This window comes from Morone saxatilis, unplaced genomic scaffold (genome assembly GCF_004916995.1).
Source record: "Morone saxatilis isolate NCDOM2014 unplaced genomic scaffold, NCSU_SB_2.0 Contig9, whole genome shotgun sequence".
Lineage (NCBI taxonomy): Eukaryota > Metazoa > Chordata > Actinopteri > Moronidae > Morone > Morone saxatilis.
Genome location: NW_023340268.1, coordinates 16,793,179 through 16,809,476, shown reverse-complemented (window position 1 = coordinate 16,809,476; position 16,298 = coordinate 16,793,179). Strand labels below are relative to the sequence as shown.

The window sequence follows — 16,298 nt, the reverse complement described above, 5'->3', positions numbered from 1 at the left end:
TGATGAGTGGGTTAAGCGAGATGAGGTGGACAGGAAAAAGAAAATATGGGTTGAACCTGCTGAAAATGAAGCTGTAAGAGTGGTCTGTTCAATTTTTTATGATGCCTCTGGGGAACAATTTTGTCCAAGAGCCCGGGACAATAAGGCTAAAGGAGGGTCATTTTCTTACTAGCTGTTAGTTCTACCCTAAAACAAAGCAATATATTTGAAACAGTGCAGTTTGTGACTCTTAAAGCTTATACACATCTTTCCAAAGAACAGAAGTGTTCAATTTCTGGAAATATAGGACACAATCTACCTACAGTGTAAAATAGAAATAATGGCGTATACATTGCCATACCGTAAACTACTGTATGTTTCCTGCCATTACAGATGACTTCTTCTTGAACAACTTTGAAGCACTAAACACATGTTTCTATCAACTGTAGTGCTTTGAACTTAAAAGCAGTGATGTAGTGGAGAAACTGGAGAAATTTAGTTGCAATGTCGACCCTATATCAGCGTTTCTATCTGTCTGATACTATCTAGAGAAGAGGAGCTTGGGTGTGTAACCCTTTCATAGATCAGTTCTGTGACCCTTAAGCCGTCAATCAGATTTTATTAGCCAATCTGTGTTTGCTTCTGCCTAGACAAGTTAGAACTAGCCTGTTGTTGGCTCTTGCTTTAAGTTGACATGAACCTTTCTGGAAATACATACAAAGAGATAAATTAAATGAACCGAACAATAATAAATGGTCCATGACCGGCTACACTGGATCTTGTATTTCTACTAAAAGATTAAATAATAAAACATAGTTGGAGCAAACATACAAAGCCCTGTGTGTCCGATGTTCAGAGTGAAACTGTCTGCACAGTGGACTCTCTCTCAGTATTTCTCAGAATCCAGGAGTGTTCAGAGCCAAAACACACTGGCTGTGTACAAAGCCATCTGGCCGCCAATTCATACACACATGAAGATATACACACAGGCCTTACACACAATTTACTCAAATAAAAACCATACAGAAATATTTAGGCCTAGATATGACACTTGATTCTGAACAACCTTTGTTTTTTCTTTTTCTTGGGCTACAGCCTGCAATTGTTTTATTTTATTTTAAGCTCAAGTCAACCTTTGGTATGTTTTGCTATCTTAACTAACGAACCCTAACCCTAATCCTAACCAATACTTATATGTTCCCATTCATCAACTTAAAGTTATCCTCACTTTTATTCAGTTTGTAACACATGTATGTACTAGGTAACTATTTAACACTAAACTACTGTGCATATCATATTCAACAACTTTCTCTACTTCAAAAATAACATTTGTCCATACAATATATGGTTGCATTAAATTCCTTACACATCATTTTGTGAAACATGGAGGCTTTTTAAGTAAGATAACATTGAACATGTGTGAACTGCTCCTTTTAAAAACATGACATGAAAAATGTTTGCAGCAGGAATTCCTGAGAGGGTGTGGCTGCTGGGTTGTTTGGGACTGGACAAAAACAAGCCACAAGTTTCCATCCATCCAACCATCTCTCTCTCTTTCTTTCTTTGTCTCTCCCTCTCTCCATTTGCAGAGAAACTATCTGCCTGTTTTCTCTCTCTCCGAGGGGTCGTTTAAATGAGGCACTGACGTCACGGCCAGGAAACCTGAGGTGACCTCTGTCGAATCTTTATTAAAATAACAAGATTGGCACTCGCACAACATCTAATTAGGAGAGCTGAAAACAGTGGTGATTCTCTCTGGTGAAACCATTTATGAAAACAACAGGGATTAGGAACATATTTGTACAGTCTAAGGTTTTTTCGAGTGGGCAAAAACACATTTGTTAACTCATAAAACTTATTTTATTTTAAGTAGTCATCTAAATATATACTTTAGTATCTCAAACTAAAATTTACACCACATCATTATCATTTAAGATATACAAACACACTCATGCACATGGACACACATCCACACGTACTGCATACACACACACACCTCAGCCAATGACTTTACGTCTAAACTTTATATGTTTGGGTTTAGAGCAGGCTTCAGGTGAACAGAGTGTCCCTTTGGAGCCTTTATGATACATGGTTGTGCTAAAGTGGCACCAGTAAGAGCTGGGTGAGCCTCTACTGGAGAGAGGTGAGTAAGACCAAAGGAATGCTACAATTTATACAGACTAGTGTGGTGGATAAAATGTTATGTTGTCTGTCTCTCTCTGTCTGGCTGGACCCAAGTGAGATCCATGTATACTATGTTGAAATAAGACAACGAGTCTACAGCTATGCTGGTAGCTCTGTGAGGCTGTTTGTAGGAACAGTGGTGCTTTCAGCTAAATGCTAACACACTGTTTCAGTTTACCGCGTTAACATGCTAACATTTGGTACCGTAATTAGCATTAAAAGTACAGCTAAGGCTGATGGGAATGTCTTTAGTTTTGCAGGTATTTGGTATTAGACAAAATATGGGTATCTGTTTCATATGTCATGGCAATCCATCAAATAGACATTTTACTTTAAACTAAAAATCTCACTGAAAGGGGTGCTTATGGAAAGTCAAGGGATCACCAAAGTCTGTTGGTTTAATCCTCTGGAGATTATGAACGTTTGTACAAATTTAAATTTTAATCTATTCAATTATTGACTGCCAGATAGACATTGTCACGTCAAGAACAATGCCACTAGCAAAGCAAAAAACTGCAAAAACATTTACTAAAACAAGTGAACAATACATCTGGCTCTTGCGACATGGAATCCCTGAATCCACCCATCACTTAGAGGAATTATGTCAGCCAGTTGGCAGGTTTTTCGGGAGGTGAGAAACTGATCTGATCAAAAGTTATCAGATGAATGACCTCATTTAGAGGAACACTACAGGCCTACAGCCAATGCAGGCATTACATACAAGCTTGTACATGCAGCCTCGCATACACACAAAAAGCCTAAGCCTGTTCAACACAAACAATCACCATTACAGAGTCTCTATTTAAATCTAAAATCTCAAGACTTTGGTTAAAGATTTACAAAGTCTAGGATTGAACATCTCCTGGTGGTTTCATTGTTGATGCTGTTCTCTCAGTAGTTGAAGTCTGTCAACCATGACTGAGCCCGCACTATGATCCTCACTGACTGAGCGTGTGATCTCATCTCTCAGCTCATCATCTCCATATCAGCTATATTCATCTGTAGCTTTCCTTCATGGGAACTGCTTGTGACTGTGCAACAATAAAAAGGTGATCTGAAAAGGTAGCTGCAGTACTGAAATACCTGGGCGGTTTCCCAACACTCTAAAATCAGGGCTATTTTCAACATTGAAAAAATGTTTGGCAAGTGTGAAACTTCCATACAAAGACTAAAGTAGTCTGAAAAGAGTTTTGGGTGAGATAAAAAAGATCATTAAAGTGCTGTGGGAACAAGCCGTAGCCTTCTTCTTCTTTTTAAGGGTAAGTGTGTCCGTCCTCTTTAAATAGAGAATACAGAACAGTGGAAAAACACACTGCAGAAGGTACACGGGCCCCCCTACTTCATTATATTAAGTGATCACTTAAGACCATGAAAAGCCAACTGGTACAAACACTGGGTGGCTGATGACAGTAAGAAGATGGTGGCTGACAATTATACAGCAGAGGCACTCTCTCTTTAAAATAAACACCCAAATCGGTCATTGTCATTAAAACACACTTAGCCAAAGTGAGACAGTGCTGTATGATGAACGAAGGAATGGAAAACAAAGAGAGATCAGTTAAAATCCCCAGACTGACTGAGAAAATATTCCTGAGGATATTGAAGGAGCAATGTTCTCTGCTACTGCAATAAACAGCTGTCAAGGTGCCCTTGAGCAAGGCATTTTATCTCTCATCTTAGCAGTAAAAGACTGGTTGCGCTGGGAAGCAGCAGTGTAAAGGTGAGAATATGAATTAAGACTGTGATTAAAAATGCTCTCCTGACTTCATGATTCCTTACGCAAATTAAGAATGATAAGAAACAATGCATGTTGGATGCAGACAAAAACAGCGACTGCTTCTATTTTCGGCTCTACATGGGTCATAGAAAGATGTATGACCATTGTTTTCTCTCAAAAAATACACAACCAAAATTGTGACTATATTGTCTCCTAAATTAAATTATTTTCTAAATAAAACACTACCACTGAGATACCAGTGTATTTATGTTGGTTTGTTTGGGTGTTAGATTTATTCACTATTTTAACAACTGTTTTTTATAGCTACTATTCAGCAGCAATGTCCTAACCTTACTCAAAATACATAAGGAAAAATCCTAAATCCCTGAAGGCCAAATGTGGTGAGACCACCAAAACTGAATACAACAATGAGTACAACCAGAAAGAACCACCCATAAGGGACACTTTCACATAAAAAACAAGGGTTCTCTTCACCAAACCATTCTTGGAAAATCTTTTTATAGCAATGGACCATATGCACATTTTGTTTTTAATGGGATGTGTATTATGTAGAGGCATTTAATGTGTCCACCAGTCTGAACTGAACAGATTTTAGTGAATAATACACTGCAAACTGTTCTGCACAGGTGGTCCTGCACCAAAGCCAATTTTGAGCCAAGAAAGAGTGATACAGAAAAATAAAACACATTAATGAGTCCAGCTTTCTCCAGATAGTGATGCCTTACTGCTGTTTGATGAAGAGGGGAAAGAGACCAGAAACAGGAGAAGGAGGTGGACACACTCCCAGGATGTTCTGGTGAGTTTGGCCGGTCCAAGTGCATGTCCAGTTTCCCCCTTGTCCTACTCTACACCCACGCACACACACTGATGATCTCTCCATCCTCTATGAAGGAAATGATAGAAAAGAGAAAAAGAAGGATGATGATTTTTATGGCAGGCAAGTGAGGGAGAGTCTCAAAGTCTCTCTAGATCCCAGTGGTTGTTTGGGTGTGCATCAGCACCACAGTGTTGAAACAGATAATCCCTGGACACTTGATGTAAATTACCATCTCTCTCCCAAAGCCTAGACTTGCCAAAACACAGAGTAGCAGTGGTCAACAAGGGTGAATTAGATAAACATTACATCTCTTGTTGAGCACAAGTGACGTAATCTTGTCATGGAAGCACTGAATCAGAGTTGCAAACAGATGCCTGTCGCTATTTCATATTGTTAACTGCGAATAAAAGTATATTCAGTAAATAGGGTAATGTTAATACCCTGAAGTGGTATTTGCAGTAAATTAATATTGGATAGTTTGTTGTTTATTTTATTGCACAAAAAGGGCTAAACAGGCATCCATCATTCACCTCTATCTTCCTTCATGAAGCAGGAATCAGCCTTCAATAACAAATTTGAGAAAATATTTAAAAAAATGCAGAAAAAGAAGGTGAAAAGTTTGTTACATAATCTTGTTAAAAACTAGGCGTCACAACTAGTGTGTCACTCCTTTATTTACAGTTTAATTATGGCTATTAAATGAACTGTTATATTCATAAACAACCCTACAGAAAGACTGGGTTGAGAAAATGAAGCTGTTTCTTATATAAACGGGTTGTTCAATGTTACACACTCAACATTTCCTTTTATGATACTCTACGGATGAGAGGAGTTAAAATTAAACTGTGAGGCCATCTAGTGGTCTGTTCTAGTGGTAATAGTCAAACAGGGTGTTAAAATAAAGGAATGAAATTTGAAAAATGTCATATGATTGATAAACTGTCATTACCAAAAAGAAAGCCTATACAATTTAAATAAAACCTTTTTGGAGATAAAAAATTAAAAACATGTAGACTTTGCAACTCAATACACAGATCACACCGATGTCTGCTTTTCACCGATCTGTCTTTCCCAACTTTTGAGTATCTCCATCGTCTCCTCCTATATCCCTATAATTTCCTTTTCTTCTACACCTGCCACATCCTTTTATGTCTTTTACAGCCCCTCTGGCCTCTCCTCAGACAACGAAGACCACCTGTGGTCTATTGTTGGGGTCAGAAGTTTAGGCGAAAACCAATCCTCCCATGGGAAGTGTACAGAAAAGTCCAGTGAGCTATTTAAAGACTTCTCGATAATGAGGAGGCATGGGAGGAATCCTGGAGCCATGTTCTCTTTCATCATAAACACACACACACCATAAACCCTCCACACACACACACACCCACCTCTCAACAGCCATAATACATGTATCCAGCTCCATCTGTCAATCTGGAATTACAGAAGTAACAGATGTCTACTTCTCAGTTCTACTGGTGCAAAAAATGTTGATACTATCAAGCTTTTCTTAAAACTAATGAAACATTCAGCTGATTATTTAATTTAATCTAAAGCAATTTCTAAAATTACTGTGATATGTTGGAATAACTCCTCGTATATGAAGACAATGTCATTTGATCAATGAAAGGGCAAGTTTTCTTACGATAAAAACATGTCAACCTTTCAGAGAGAGGTTGTTGTGAAGTCTTCCAACAAACATAAAATGAGGCAACCTGGTAATGAGCTACATACATGGTACTAGGTGCTTGGAGTAATTCTTAGAAGCCCATTTTGACAAATCCTTTATCCCTCTTGGATTAAACCAGCCTGCTGTGGCTCCTTATTCTCTCAGCCCAGTGTTTATTAATAAACCTAAACAGATTTGAGGTAGTCATGGTCACACATAGCAGCACACATGGCTGAGAGAGGGGTTGGGTCAACTGTCTTTACTCCCCCCCTCAGTTCATCTGCACACACTGCTCCCGCTCACTCTTGGCTGCTCACTTTGCTTTGTCGTTTGAACCGCAACTCATTTCTAACGGATTCATCCTGAGGATTATCACATAAAGGCAGAAGAAACAAGCGTACACAAAGAAGTAAGTACAATTATATTTCATATTTACATATAACAGTAATTGAAGTTGATCAAATTTGAATGGAAACCCCTGAAGAAATTCAAAATTCATACTGTTCTCAAGAGTCTTTTCAAAACATTCAAATAACTAACTGTGAACTAATTTAACAGTTAAAAAACAATGTGCATGAAGCTTAAAAAAAAGAATGTTATCAATGTTTAATGTAAGAAGAAAGTTCATGTTCAGAGTGCTCAGCAAATATAGGCCAGTTATGTCTTTGGGTAGTGGTGGGTTTAAAAAATGTGACTTGCACCTACGCCTGTATTGCAACGAGACAGCTGGTGACTGTCATGTCTTCCCCAGGGTACTGGTCAGCCATGCACAGCACAATACTGTCCAGTCCTCGGGCACTGGGGACAGACAGTAAGGAGCTGTTGGTGCTGTAGATTCTTTGTATCTGACCTACTTTAACACAAATCTTAGAGCTGCGTCTTGTATTTTGGACCAGGTCTTTGGCTAGGAAACAGCAGCTATCAAATTAATGTCACACTTGTCTTCCATGCCCTTTACTAATCTCTGCTGATGACAGTATTGGGTCAATTTGATCAATTGACCAGGAGTCTCTGGCTAGTTTTGGCAAACACCTCAAAGGGTGAAATTACAGCTGCATTATTCACCAGGGGAGTGCAAATGCCCATCCATCGGCACAATGCCATGTTATGATAATCTGTTCTCTAATGTAATCTGTGTAACACCACTTGCTGGAGCTTCAGATGAAAGCCCTTTGTATGTGTTTACATTAGTATTGTAGCGGTGTTCATGTGAATGCATGAGGCTTGTATGACGTGTGTGTCTGAATATGTCCAAGCCAGTTGGTCCCTGGGCCATCCAGACTAGTGGGACAGGTGCTGGTTGCATACTCTCTGCTAAACTTCCCCCTCGCCCAGCTCTACATGCCTGCATGTGCTAATGACATCAGCATAGCTTACACAGATGTCTGGCCAAAATATTAACCCAACTCCTCTGTTGACATATCATCAGTGCTGCCAACAAATACAGCTATCATGCTTAATATGCATCACCTAACGTATGAATCTGCTTTTTTTTCCAAGTACTGGGGCGGTTGTAAAGGAGGCCTCCACATCTAAAGTGGCTACAAGAATTAAGCTAAACCAATGGAGGACCTGGATGATAACATTTCATCTACTGGGTTTGAGCCTCTCTTCATTAATGAAGATGAAGCGGATCCAGACAGAACCCTGATGGAACAAAGAGAGTGCAACACAGCACAATCTGGACTCACCTTCACAGGAACACAACTGAATCAAACAGGTTTGATTAAACCATACTTACAGGAGATGGATGACTTGCTGAAAAACTGTGAGAAGCTCACTGGTATCCCTTTTGGCTCTCACCTCTCAGCAAATTACAATGAAACAAGCCTGACCGAAACAACTCTTCGCCACAGCAAGGAGGAAGACGCAACAGAGAACTACGGAGAAACAAGTACTTCTCGCCAAGCATATCTTTCCACAAGCTACATTGACACAAAAATGGATGGGGCTGGCACAGAAGACCAGCCAGCACAAGGTCAGCTGCAAGGTCTGGGCAACAGGTGTGGAGTGGCCACTGACATTTCTTGCCAAAGAGAGATGCCTCTCACTTCAGCGGGGAACAAACTGAGTGACACCATGATGGAGTACGAGGGCCAGCTGTTGGGAATGTTGGCCATGCTGGAGAGCTGTATGGAAGAGGCTGGGATGGACTTCGAGCCCCAAGACTGGGCTTCAGATGCAAGCCAAGAATATGTGCACATTGGTAAGAATCCTCATCTTTGTAGGGGCACAACACTGGTGCCCATTCAGGAAGGGAGGCCAATGAAGTTGGAGACTCAGAAGATGCATTTAGAATCATGGGCTAGTCAACAAGCAGAGGAAAATGAAGTTTCCAAGCAAAGCAGAAATGAGGTGACAATAGGTTCTGCAACAAATGGAAGCCAGCAGAACCTTAGCTGTGACGTGGGTGCCTTCTCAATGGAGAGTCTGGAAAGGCAAGGGGATTTGAGATCAGACAGGGGTGTTCTTGATTCTCAGTTGAGGTTTTCAGGGGCACCAATGCCATTAGATAGTACAGAAGATGATCCAATGTACTGTGAGGCGACAAAGACAGGTTATATGTCTACTGGTGAAGGCACAGACATGAAGGGAGAAGTAACTGGGATTGAAGTAGACGACGCTGAACTGCCAGCTCGAGAGAGACAGAAGCTCAACATGGACACCAATGATCTGGGATCAGGCATGGATGACCTAGGCGCCCTAGGGTCTCAGATGGAGAAGTGCATAGTGGAGGTACAGCGGTTAGAGAATAGGAGGAAGGAACTGCTGGTGGAGGTGGTGGAGTTAAGAGGGAATAAAGACAGAGAGGAGGCAGAGGGGAGCAATGAAGAGCAGACAGAGGAGTCAATTGACAGCAAAGTGGCTGAGCTGATGAATGTACTGAAGAAAGAGGAAGAAGGGAGAAGAGAGGAGAGGAAGAAGGAGATTCAAATTCTCAGGGACCAAAGAGCAGAGGAAGAGAAGAGGATGTGGAAGGTGAACCTCGAGAGACAGGGGCTGCAGGAGGAGCTCAGAAAGCTGAAGAGGAGGCTGTTCACCATGGCTAGGGACTGTGCTTACAACCAGGTCGCCCTGAACACCCAGAACCGTGAAGTGGAGCTGCTAAAGAGGGATGAGGTAATAAATTCTACAAGAAAAATCCCTATCTATTCATCACATTTCTAAGGAAACTTTCACATAAATGTTTTTCTTCCCATCTTCCAGGAGAAGCTGCAGTCACTGGTGCTCCAGCTGACAGAAGAGGGCTCACAACTCAGGACGGCCCAAAAACAACAGCTCTTAGACCTACAAGCAGAGCTTCATGCCCAGAGCTCCAGCCAGACCTCCAACACCCAGGAGGACCTGACAGAGTGCAGAAGGCACTCATGTGGTGACATCCAGCAGTATCTGCAGGGTGGGCTGAAAGCGCTGGAAGACAGGTGCTCTCACTGTCTAGTACTAGTATTACCTGACTAAAAATCTAATATCTTATAAAAATGACTCTCAATTGTTTCATTGTCAATGGTGTCTTGGTTAGGTATGAACCCATTTTGCTAACGTTGTTGAAGAGGAGGGAGGCAACAGCCGGAGCACTGGTGAAAGCCAAAGAGCAGGCCCAGGAGCTGAAGGCCCAGCTGAGACCCCTAAAGGAGGAGATCCAAAAGCTGAAGCTCCAGGGGGCTTGTTTGGAGGAGAAACTCAAACTAATTCACTTACAGAGGAGAGAGGAAGTGGGGCAATACAAGGTAAGCAAAATGGCAGATAGGGGAGATGTGTAAATTGGGTAAAAAATATGGAAGGAAAGACCAAAAATGAACAGGGTAAGCAGGTAGGGGGGCTTAGAACTGTCCTCCAAGTGTGCATCAGTAAAAGGCAGTTAGCTGATACACAAAGCAATAAAGCTATGCCATTCTTACAGGAGACTGTGTACTGTCTGGAAGAGAGCAGCAGAGAGCTGAAGACTGAGTTAAATATTCAAAAGAGGAAAACCAAGGAGATAGAGGAGTTGAGAGACAGCCTAACCAAACAACTACTCCTGTACAGGTAAGATTAGTTTATTCTGTATCATAATTTTAAAAAGGACATAGCTCTAATTACAACCTTTTTTTTTTTACAGGGCTGCCATTGAGGACCATAACAAATGTAACCATGAGGAGACAACATGATCGTATTGTCTTGATTTTGAAAAACAAGAGTTCTGTGATTTAATTACAAATTGGTAACTTTTTATCTGAAACATAATGAACTCCAGTTTAATTAATGCACTTTAGAGACACGCTTTTGTTAAAAAAATAAATATTGTTAAAAGGTTGTTTTTTTTAGAACAGTCTGTACAGATGAACTAGTCTGCAGCTTGTAGAAAGGTTTTTGTTATGAATAAAGGCTTTGCATTTGTTGTAACCTGAGTGTGACTGACGAGTTAATGTCTCTGCATAAAGAGTGGAGAGGGGCTCATGTACTTATAAGGGCAACATGGCTGAAGAACTAAACAGTGGGACACAGAGTAATAGAGTGAGAGTACGTTTGGCAGACAGGAAAGCACCAAGACGTCACACCAGACACATAAAAAGGTCTGAGCGAAGTGTCATGAGGCATAACGGACTCTGACTAAAAGGATTTAGGATTGTTTAAAAATACATCATGTTTAGCAGGACGCTGACCTATTAACAAACTATGTAACTAACACATATTGAAAAATGTTGACAATACATCAATGGACCCAAAGACTAATGAAACACATTTTATTAAGAATGCACTCACTGTACAAATATTGAACATAGAAAAAGTTCAACCACTAATCTATATCACGAAAACACTTAAATGATTAATGTATGACGAAGGTGAGGGGAGGTGGGACCACGAACGGACATTTCAAACGCAAATTCACTCCAAAATTGTAATTTCATTCAGAAGTAGCTGGTGTGAAAATCAGTGTCCAGAACAATTAGGTGATGACCAGACTGGAGCAATGGAAATATGAGACATTTTTAGGACAATAAGATAGCCTGCAAACAACCTCTATCAAAGTCACAGTAACTGCCACTGTGCATCATGTCAAAAAGCCAGACTGCAATTTACTTTAAACATTTTTTTCTGCAACATTTCCTACATGTGCAGAGGGAGCTTATATTCTGCAACAGCAGGTTATTGTAAATGACCACTTGTTGTGGGTTGTCAGTATGATCAACACCTTAGGTTCTAGAAACACATTTTATTTATTCCTGACTAAAATATTTCACTGTAGATGGGAGAGCCAATTTGGTTATAAAAATACATCTTTTATATGCACTGCGAATAACATGGGTGAGATTCTTCAGGCAATAAATTACTCAGTTAAAGGACAGTTCTTCACTTTGAGTATACCAAAAGGGATCAGGGCTACACATGATTACTCTTTTTCTTGTATTTACAGTAATGTACGGCATGTCCCACCAGTAGAGAAGGATGGGAGAAGGTAGCTGCGCGGAACTACTGATGTGGCAGTTTGGCAGTTTTTTGATGAGGTTGTAGGTTAAGACACAGCAGGCAGATGTGTTATGCTGTGGCTTCAGGGTCTGTAGAACCCTCTGGATCTTCATCGTTGTAGATGTTCTCAGCCTAAAAGGAGAATCAGTGTCAGTCATTCAGCCACACACTGTAAGGTTGTTGAGATATATTTACGGTCAGTGGATTTTGTTTTTATTCCAGCACAACCAGAGAATGACTATGAGGCTTTCAGAGAGTCTTACTTTACTAACTGCTAGCTTTTCTGACATCAATTACAGTACAGTGTTAGAGGAAAAACTGAAGAAACAAAATAGGACAGCAAACTGGATTAGTACACTTACCATTCCCACTATTTCTCTCTTCTGTCTCATCACTTTGCCCTGACTGATCAATCCCTCAAATGATATATCAAAAGTCGACTGAGATTTTCTCTTTGCAGTCGTTAGCTGACATGTCAGGAACCTTCCATCACACAACTTTTCCATGCAAATTCATTGATGTCTGCTCTAAACCACATTATAGTGAGAGACAATGAAGTGGCCTGCTGTCTATAACCTTCACTGCAAAATAGTCTTTTTTTTGTTTTTAAATGGAAAATAAATTCCTCTAATAGAATCTAATACAGAGATGGAAGCATGTTCTCTTCCTGTCTGTACCTGCTTGAGTAAAATGTGATCTCAGCTGTCTTACCATTTGCCAAACTTGCATAATGTTGTCTTCAGACACAGAGCAGATGACCCACGGCTCGTTGGGGTTCCAGGAGAAGTCAGAGATCTTGGCTGTGTGACCTCCATGAATAAACTAGATAGATAGAAGAAAAGCCACCATTTTCATTATGACACAAGATGATGTTACCAATTAAAAGAGAACCTCAACTTCCGAGGTTCAGTGGGCTTCAATGAGACTCACCAGTAGCTCAGGTGGGCCATCCTCTGCATCTTCTGGTGACTGCTCCTCTCCGATTTTACTACAAAACAGACAGAAAGAGTTCAACTAAATAGCAAACAATGTTACAGTATGACTAATCCCACATGTGGACTGGATGAAGCTGTGACTATGTCACAATTCAAATGAGAGCTATGTGTGTTCAAGTTGAGATGTTATGTTGTTTACCTGAGGTCCCAGACGTTGAGACGGCGGTCTGTTCCACTGGATGCCAGTATGGTCTCATTATGAGGTGACCACTGAACCTGAAACAGCCAGTCCCAGAACCCAAATTAGGTTACCTTGAATACTAACATAGCCATTTAATACTCTCTAGCAAAGAATTTGTTACACACATTAATCTCAGGGTTTTTGGTTGGCGAGTTACATTCTTCAAAGAACCAGGACACTATTGTCTGAGAACTTGTAAGATTACAATTTGTAATTGCATCAGTGTGACCTTATTTCTTCTATTGTCTCATCCGACTATACAAGATATGCTGCTATCTGTCATGAGTGAGAAATATCTTACCTGGAAGATCTCATCCTTGTGTGACTCGAAGGAATGCAGCTTCAGTTTCAAGTTTCTCAAGTCCCAAAGAGCCACAGTCTGTGAACAGGAGAGAGATATTACACATACAGGCCAGCTTATTTAATACCACTGCAGTTACAAAACAGCAACAATATTATCAACATTCATTTAGTCAGCATGTAAAATGCACATGACACCATATAGTTAAACTCTATGCTGTGAATTAAACTAAATAGCGACAATTGAGATGTGGTGGAGTATTGCATTACCTTGTCTGCAGAGCCAGAAGCAAGGATGAACTCGCTGTAAGGGTTAAATGACAAACAGTTGACCTCTGCTGTGTGGGCATCTACTGCATGGCTGGGTTTGGAGGTGTTGTTTGAACGAGTGTCCCAACTGAAGTGAAGAAGAAAAACAAGACATATCATTCCATGGACTGTGCAAGAACACTTAACTTTTCAGCTAAACAGTTTCATCTGCCGATCAAATCTAACTTATGCTCTTACATCATGAGCTTCTGGTCATCTGCTACAGATCCAAAGAGTGACTCATGCAGCAAGTGCCAGGAGACGTCTTCCACCACAGCAGTGTGACCGGTGAAGATAGTCTTCGCATCTACTATCTTCCCCTCCTTTGGCACAGCACTGATGTCCCACAGACAGACAGTCTACAGATTGAGAAAGATCAAAACCCATCAATATTTTACATCCCATGTTTGAACATGACTTAATATAATGAAATCCAAATGAGCTTATGTTAAGAGTATTATGGCACTAATATTGGCAACCCATTAAAACTCCCCAGATATGGGAAGATGCTTAACAATACTTGAATAGAGCTACAGGCTATGTTCTTACATGGTCATCTGATGCACTAAGTAGAGAGCCAGACAGATTTGGATTCCAGGAGAGACCATAGCCTTCTTTCTGATGGCCTCGGAGACGCAAATCAGGGCGACACTCTCCAGAAGCATCTGTGGACAATAGCAGATACACATTAATGAGGATGTTAAACAAAATCCTTCTCAGTAGGTCAAAAGTACAAACTACACATCTCCTTTAGCTGTGTCTTGCACTGTGTGCTGCACTGTGTGCGACCTATGTACCTGGCTTGGAGGGGTGCTTGGTGTAGTCAAACACCAGCACATCTGAGGTGGGGGTCTTGGTGGCGATGATGCAGGGGTTTTGGGGCATGTAGCGGGCACGGTTCACCTCTCCTTCATGGCTGATCTTGATTTCGATCTCAATCTTGCCACTTACTGAGCCAAAACCTCCAAACTCTGCAGGGAGATACAGGGAAGGAAGTTTATGGTCCCGAGCACACTACAGGGGCAATACATACTTTTCTGGCTTAAGGCATCTCTGATCTGTCCAAACAAGTCCAATCATAATGTACCCACTTAAATGACTTCCATTTTGTTAATAAATACCAAGTGTAACATGCAACAAGCATCTTGCTGAGGCATCTGCTTGATTTACAGTGCCTAACAACTAAAACTTCTCATTTAACTTGTCATAGACTTCAAAATGCAACTCTAATTATATTATTGTTTTTATGATTATCTGTCTCTTTAAGACACATTTACACACTATAAACATAACGCACATGAAACGTCTACCAGAGTGTATATTTATGTAACACTTATTTAACACGTGGCTGTAAAAGTTCCCAACCTCCTTTTTCGCTGTCATAATGAGAGGCATCAAACTGGGCGTCATCATTGGGCAGCTGGACACTGGCAATGACCAGGTGGTTCTGCTCATCGGACGTGTGAGTGCCCAACACCAGCCGGTGCACACTGTAGTCCTTCCCCTCGGGCCTGGTAAAGAAAAACAAACGCTTTAGAACAGCATTCACACTTATTGAGGGAGGACGTGTCGGTATACGCGTGCGACAATCACTACTGGTCTTTTCGTGTAGAAGTGTGTACCTGGAGACATCGGGCAGCCACTGGGCAGTCAGGCTGGGCCACTCTAAAGCGTGGGTCATTACCAGGTCATACAGGAAGGGAGTGTTTTTCTTCCATATCTTGTACTCCTCGTTTATCACCCTCTCCTCCACCGCATCATCAAATGCACCTGCTGAAAGAGCAAAGACAGTGGTGGCAGGACCAGTGATGAACGACTGATGCAACCGTTTCATTTCCTTTAAACATCTGCATTATGTGCACCATGTGACCGCGGGTGTCACTTTAATGTGAGGGACATTTTCAGTGTATCTCTGCTTTAGTCAGAGCAATAATGACAGCTAATGCAATCGCACTTAGTCAACGGCTGCTTGTGCTTTTCTTTGCAAACGACAAATGTCGCATAATTTACCTCCCGGCCTCACTAGCGTTCAGTTCGTTTCAGTGTGGAAGTAAGTTTTCAGAAACATCTCCGTTAGCTCGCCATGCTATCGCTAGTGTTAGCATTTATAGCTAGCTATTACAATTGAGTAGCTCACTGAAGACAGTTGCGGTGCGGCCTCATCTGCAACTACGGTATAAAGCAGCTAGCGTCAACTGGTGGCAAACAACGAGGAAACAAAATGTACAACATCGAAACCGAGATTGTTACAGTTCACACAATGAAAACGTTCCCGGCTTTTGTTACAGCTGAAGGCCGGCTCAGGGCTGCGGCAGCTAGCCGCTTGCTCGGTGGCTAATTAAGACATGACATATAACCGCGTTACTTGTCGCTGCCCATAATTAAAACCTTCACTTTACCTTCCTTGTCCGCCATTGCAGGTATAGACCACGGAGACTTGAGGTTGATTGAGATGCGGAGACAAAGAGCCTTGTCTCAGGTTTCCTCTGTCGTGCTGTGTTCAGTTCACAGAGCGACCGCCGCTAAGCTAACAGCTAACAGCTAACAGCAGAGAGACGTAGAGGCATTCGCGCGCTCAGGACAAGCGAGGGGGGCGTCCCTCCACCAATCAGAGAGCAGCTCGTGTTAACCAGCAGGGGGCAGCAGAGACCAGCAGAGACCAGCAGAGGGCAGCAGAGGGCCGC

At 41.4% G+C, this 16,298-nt stretch overlaps 2 protein-coding genes across 4 annotated transcripts; one reads left to right on the top strand and one right to left on the bottom strand.

Annotated features, from left to right (window-relative positions):
* Nucleotides 1-6,631: 6,631 nt before the first annotated feature.
* On the top strand, nt 6,632-10,769 carry LOC118342439 (caldesmon-like). 3 transcript variants are annotated; one of them, XM_035680983.1, is made up of 7 exons: nt 6,632-6,790; nt 7,882-8,101; nt 8,192-9,501; nt 9,589-9,803; nt 9,902-10,109; nt 10,283-10,407; nt 10,481-10,769. In XM_035680983.1, the coding sequence occupies exons 2-7, from the start codon at nt 7,945-7,947 to the stop codon at nt 10,527-10,529; spliced, it is 2,064 nt and encodes a 687-aa protein (XP_035536876.1). In that variant the 5' UTR covers nt 6,632-6,790; nt 7,882-7,944; the 3' UTR covers nt 10,530-10,769. The 3 variants fall into 3 exon arrangements, with proteins under 3 accessions (XP_035536876.1, XP_035536874.1, XP_035536875.1); XM_035680982.1 differs by adding an exon at nt 7,133-7,192 and having other exon boundaries at nt 6,702-6,790; nt 7,882-9,501; XM_035680981.1 differs by having other exon boundaries at nt 7,882-9,501.
* Nucleotides 10,770-11,080: 311 nt separating this feature from the next.
* On the bottom strand, nt 11,081-16,215 carry LOC118342440 (histone-binding protein RBBP4-like). The gene is made up of 12 exons (XM_035680984.1): nt 16,014-16,215; nt 15,237-15,387; nt 14,980-15,125; nt 14,412-14,585; nt 14,164-14,279; nt 13,813-13,973; nt 13,576-13,702; nt 13,307-13,384; nt 12,964-13,040; nt 12,760-12,817; nt 12,541-12,651; nt 11,081-11,961 (listed from the first exon to the last, which is right to left on the bottom strand). The coding sequence occupies exons 1-12, from the start codon at nt 16,027-16,029 to the stop codon at nt 11,899-11,901; spliced, it is 1,278 nt and encodes a 425-aa protein (XP_035536877.1). The 5' UTR covers nt 16,030-16,215; the 3' UTR covers nt 11,081-11,898.
* Between the last annotated feature and the right edge of the window lie 83 nt (nt 16,216-16,298).

Bases quoted from the DNA above. Each gene is read 5' to 3' on its own strand.
- LOC118342439 (XM_035680981.1), top strand. From the start codon at position 7,945: ATGGAGGACCTGGATGATAACATTTCATCTACTGGGTTTGAGCCTCTC. The intron at 9,804-9,901 runs GTGCTCTCACTG...TGTCTTGGTTAG, and splicing joins CTGAAAGCGCTGGAAGACAG to GTATGAACCCATTTTGCTAA. The intron at 10,110-10,282 runs GTAAGCAAAATG...CCATTCTTACAG, and splicing joins AGGAAGTGGGGCAATACAAG to GAGACTGTGTACTGTCTGGA.
- LOC118342440 (XM_035680984.1), bottom strand. The intron at 14,586-14,979 runs GTTGGGAACTTT...ATCTCCCTGCAG, and splicing joins TTATGACAGCGAAAAAGGAG to AGTTTGGAGGTTTTGGCTCA. The intron at 13,041-13,306 runs GTAAGATATTTC...TGGCTGTTTCAG, and splicing joins ACAAGGATGAGATCTTCCAG to GTTCAGTGGTCACCTCATAA.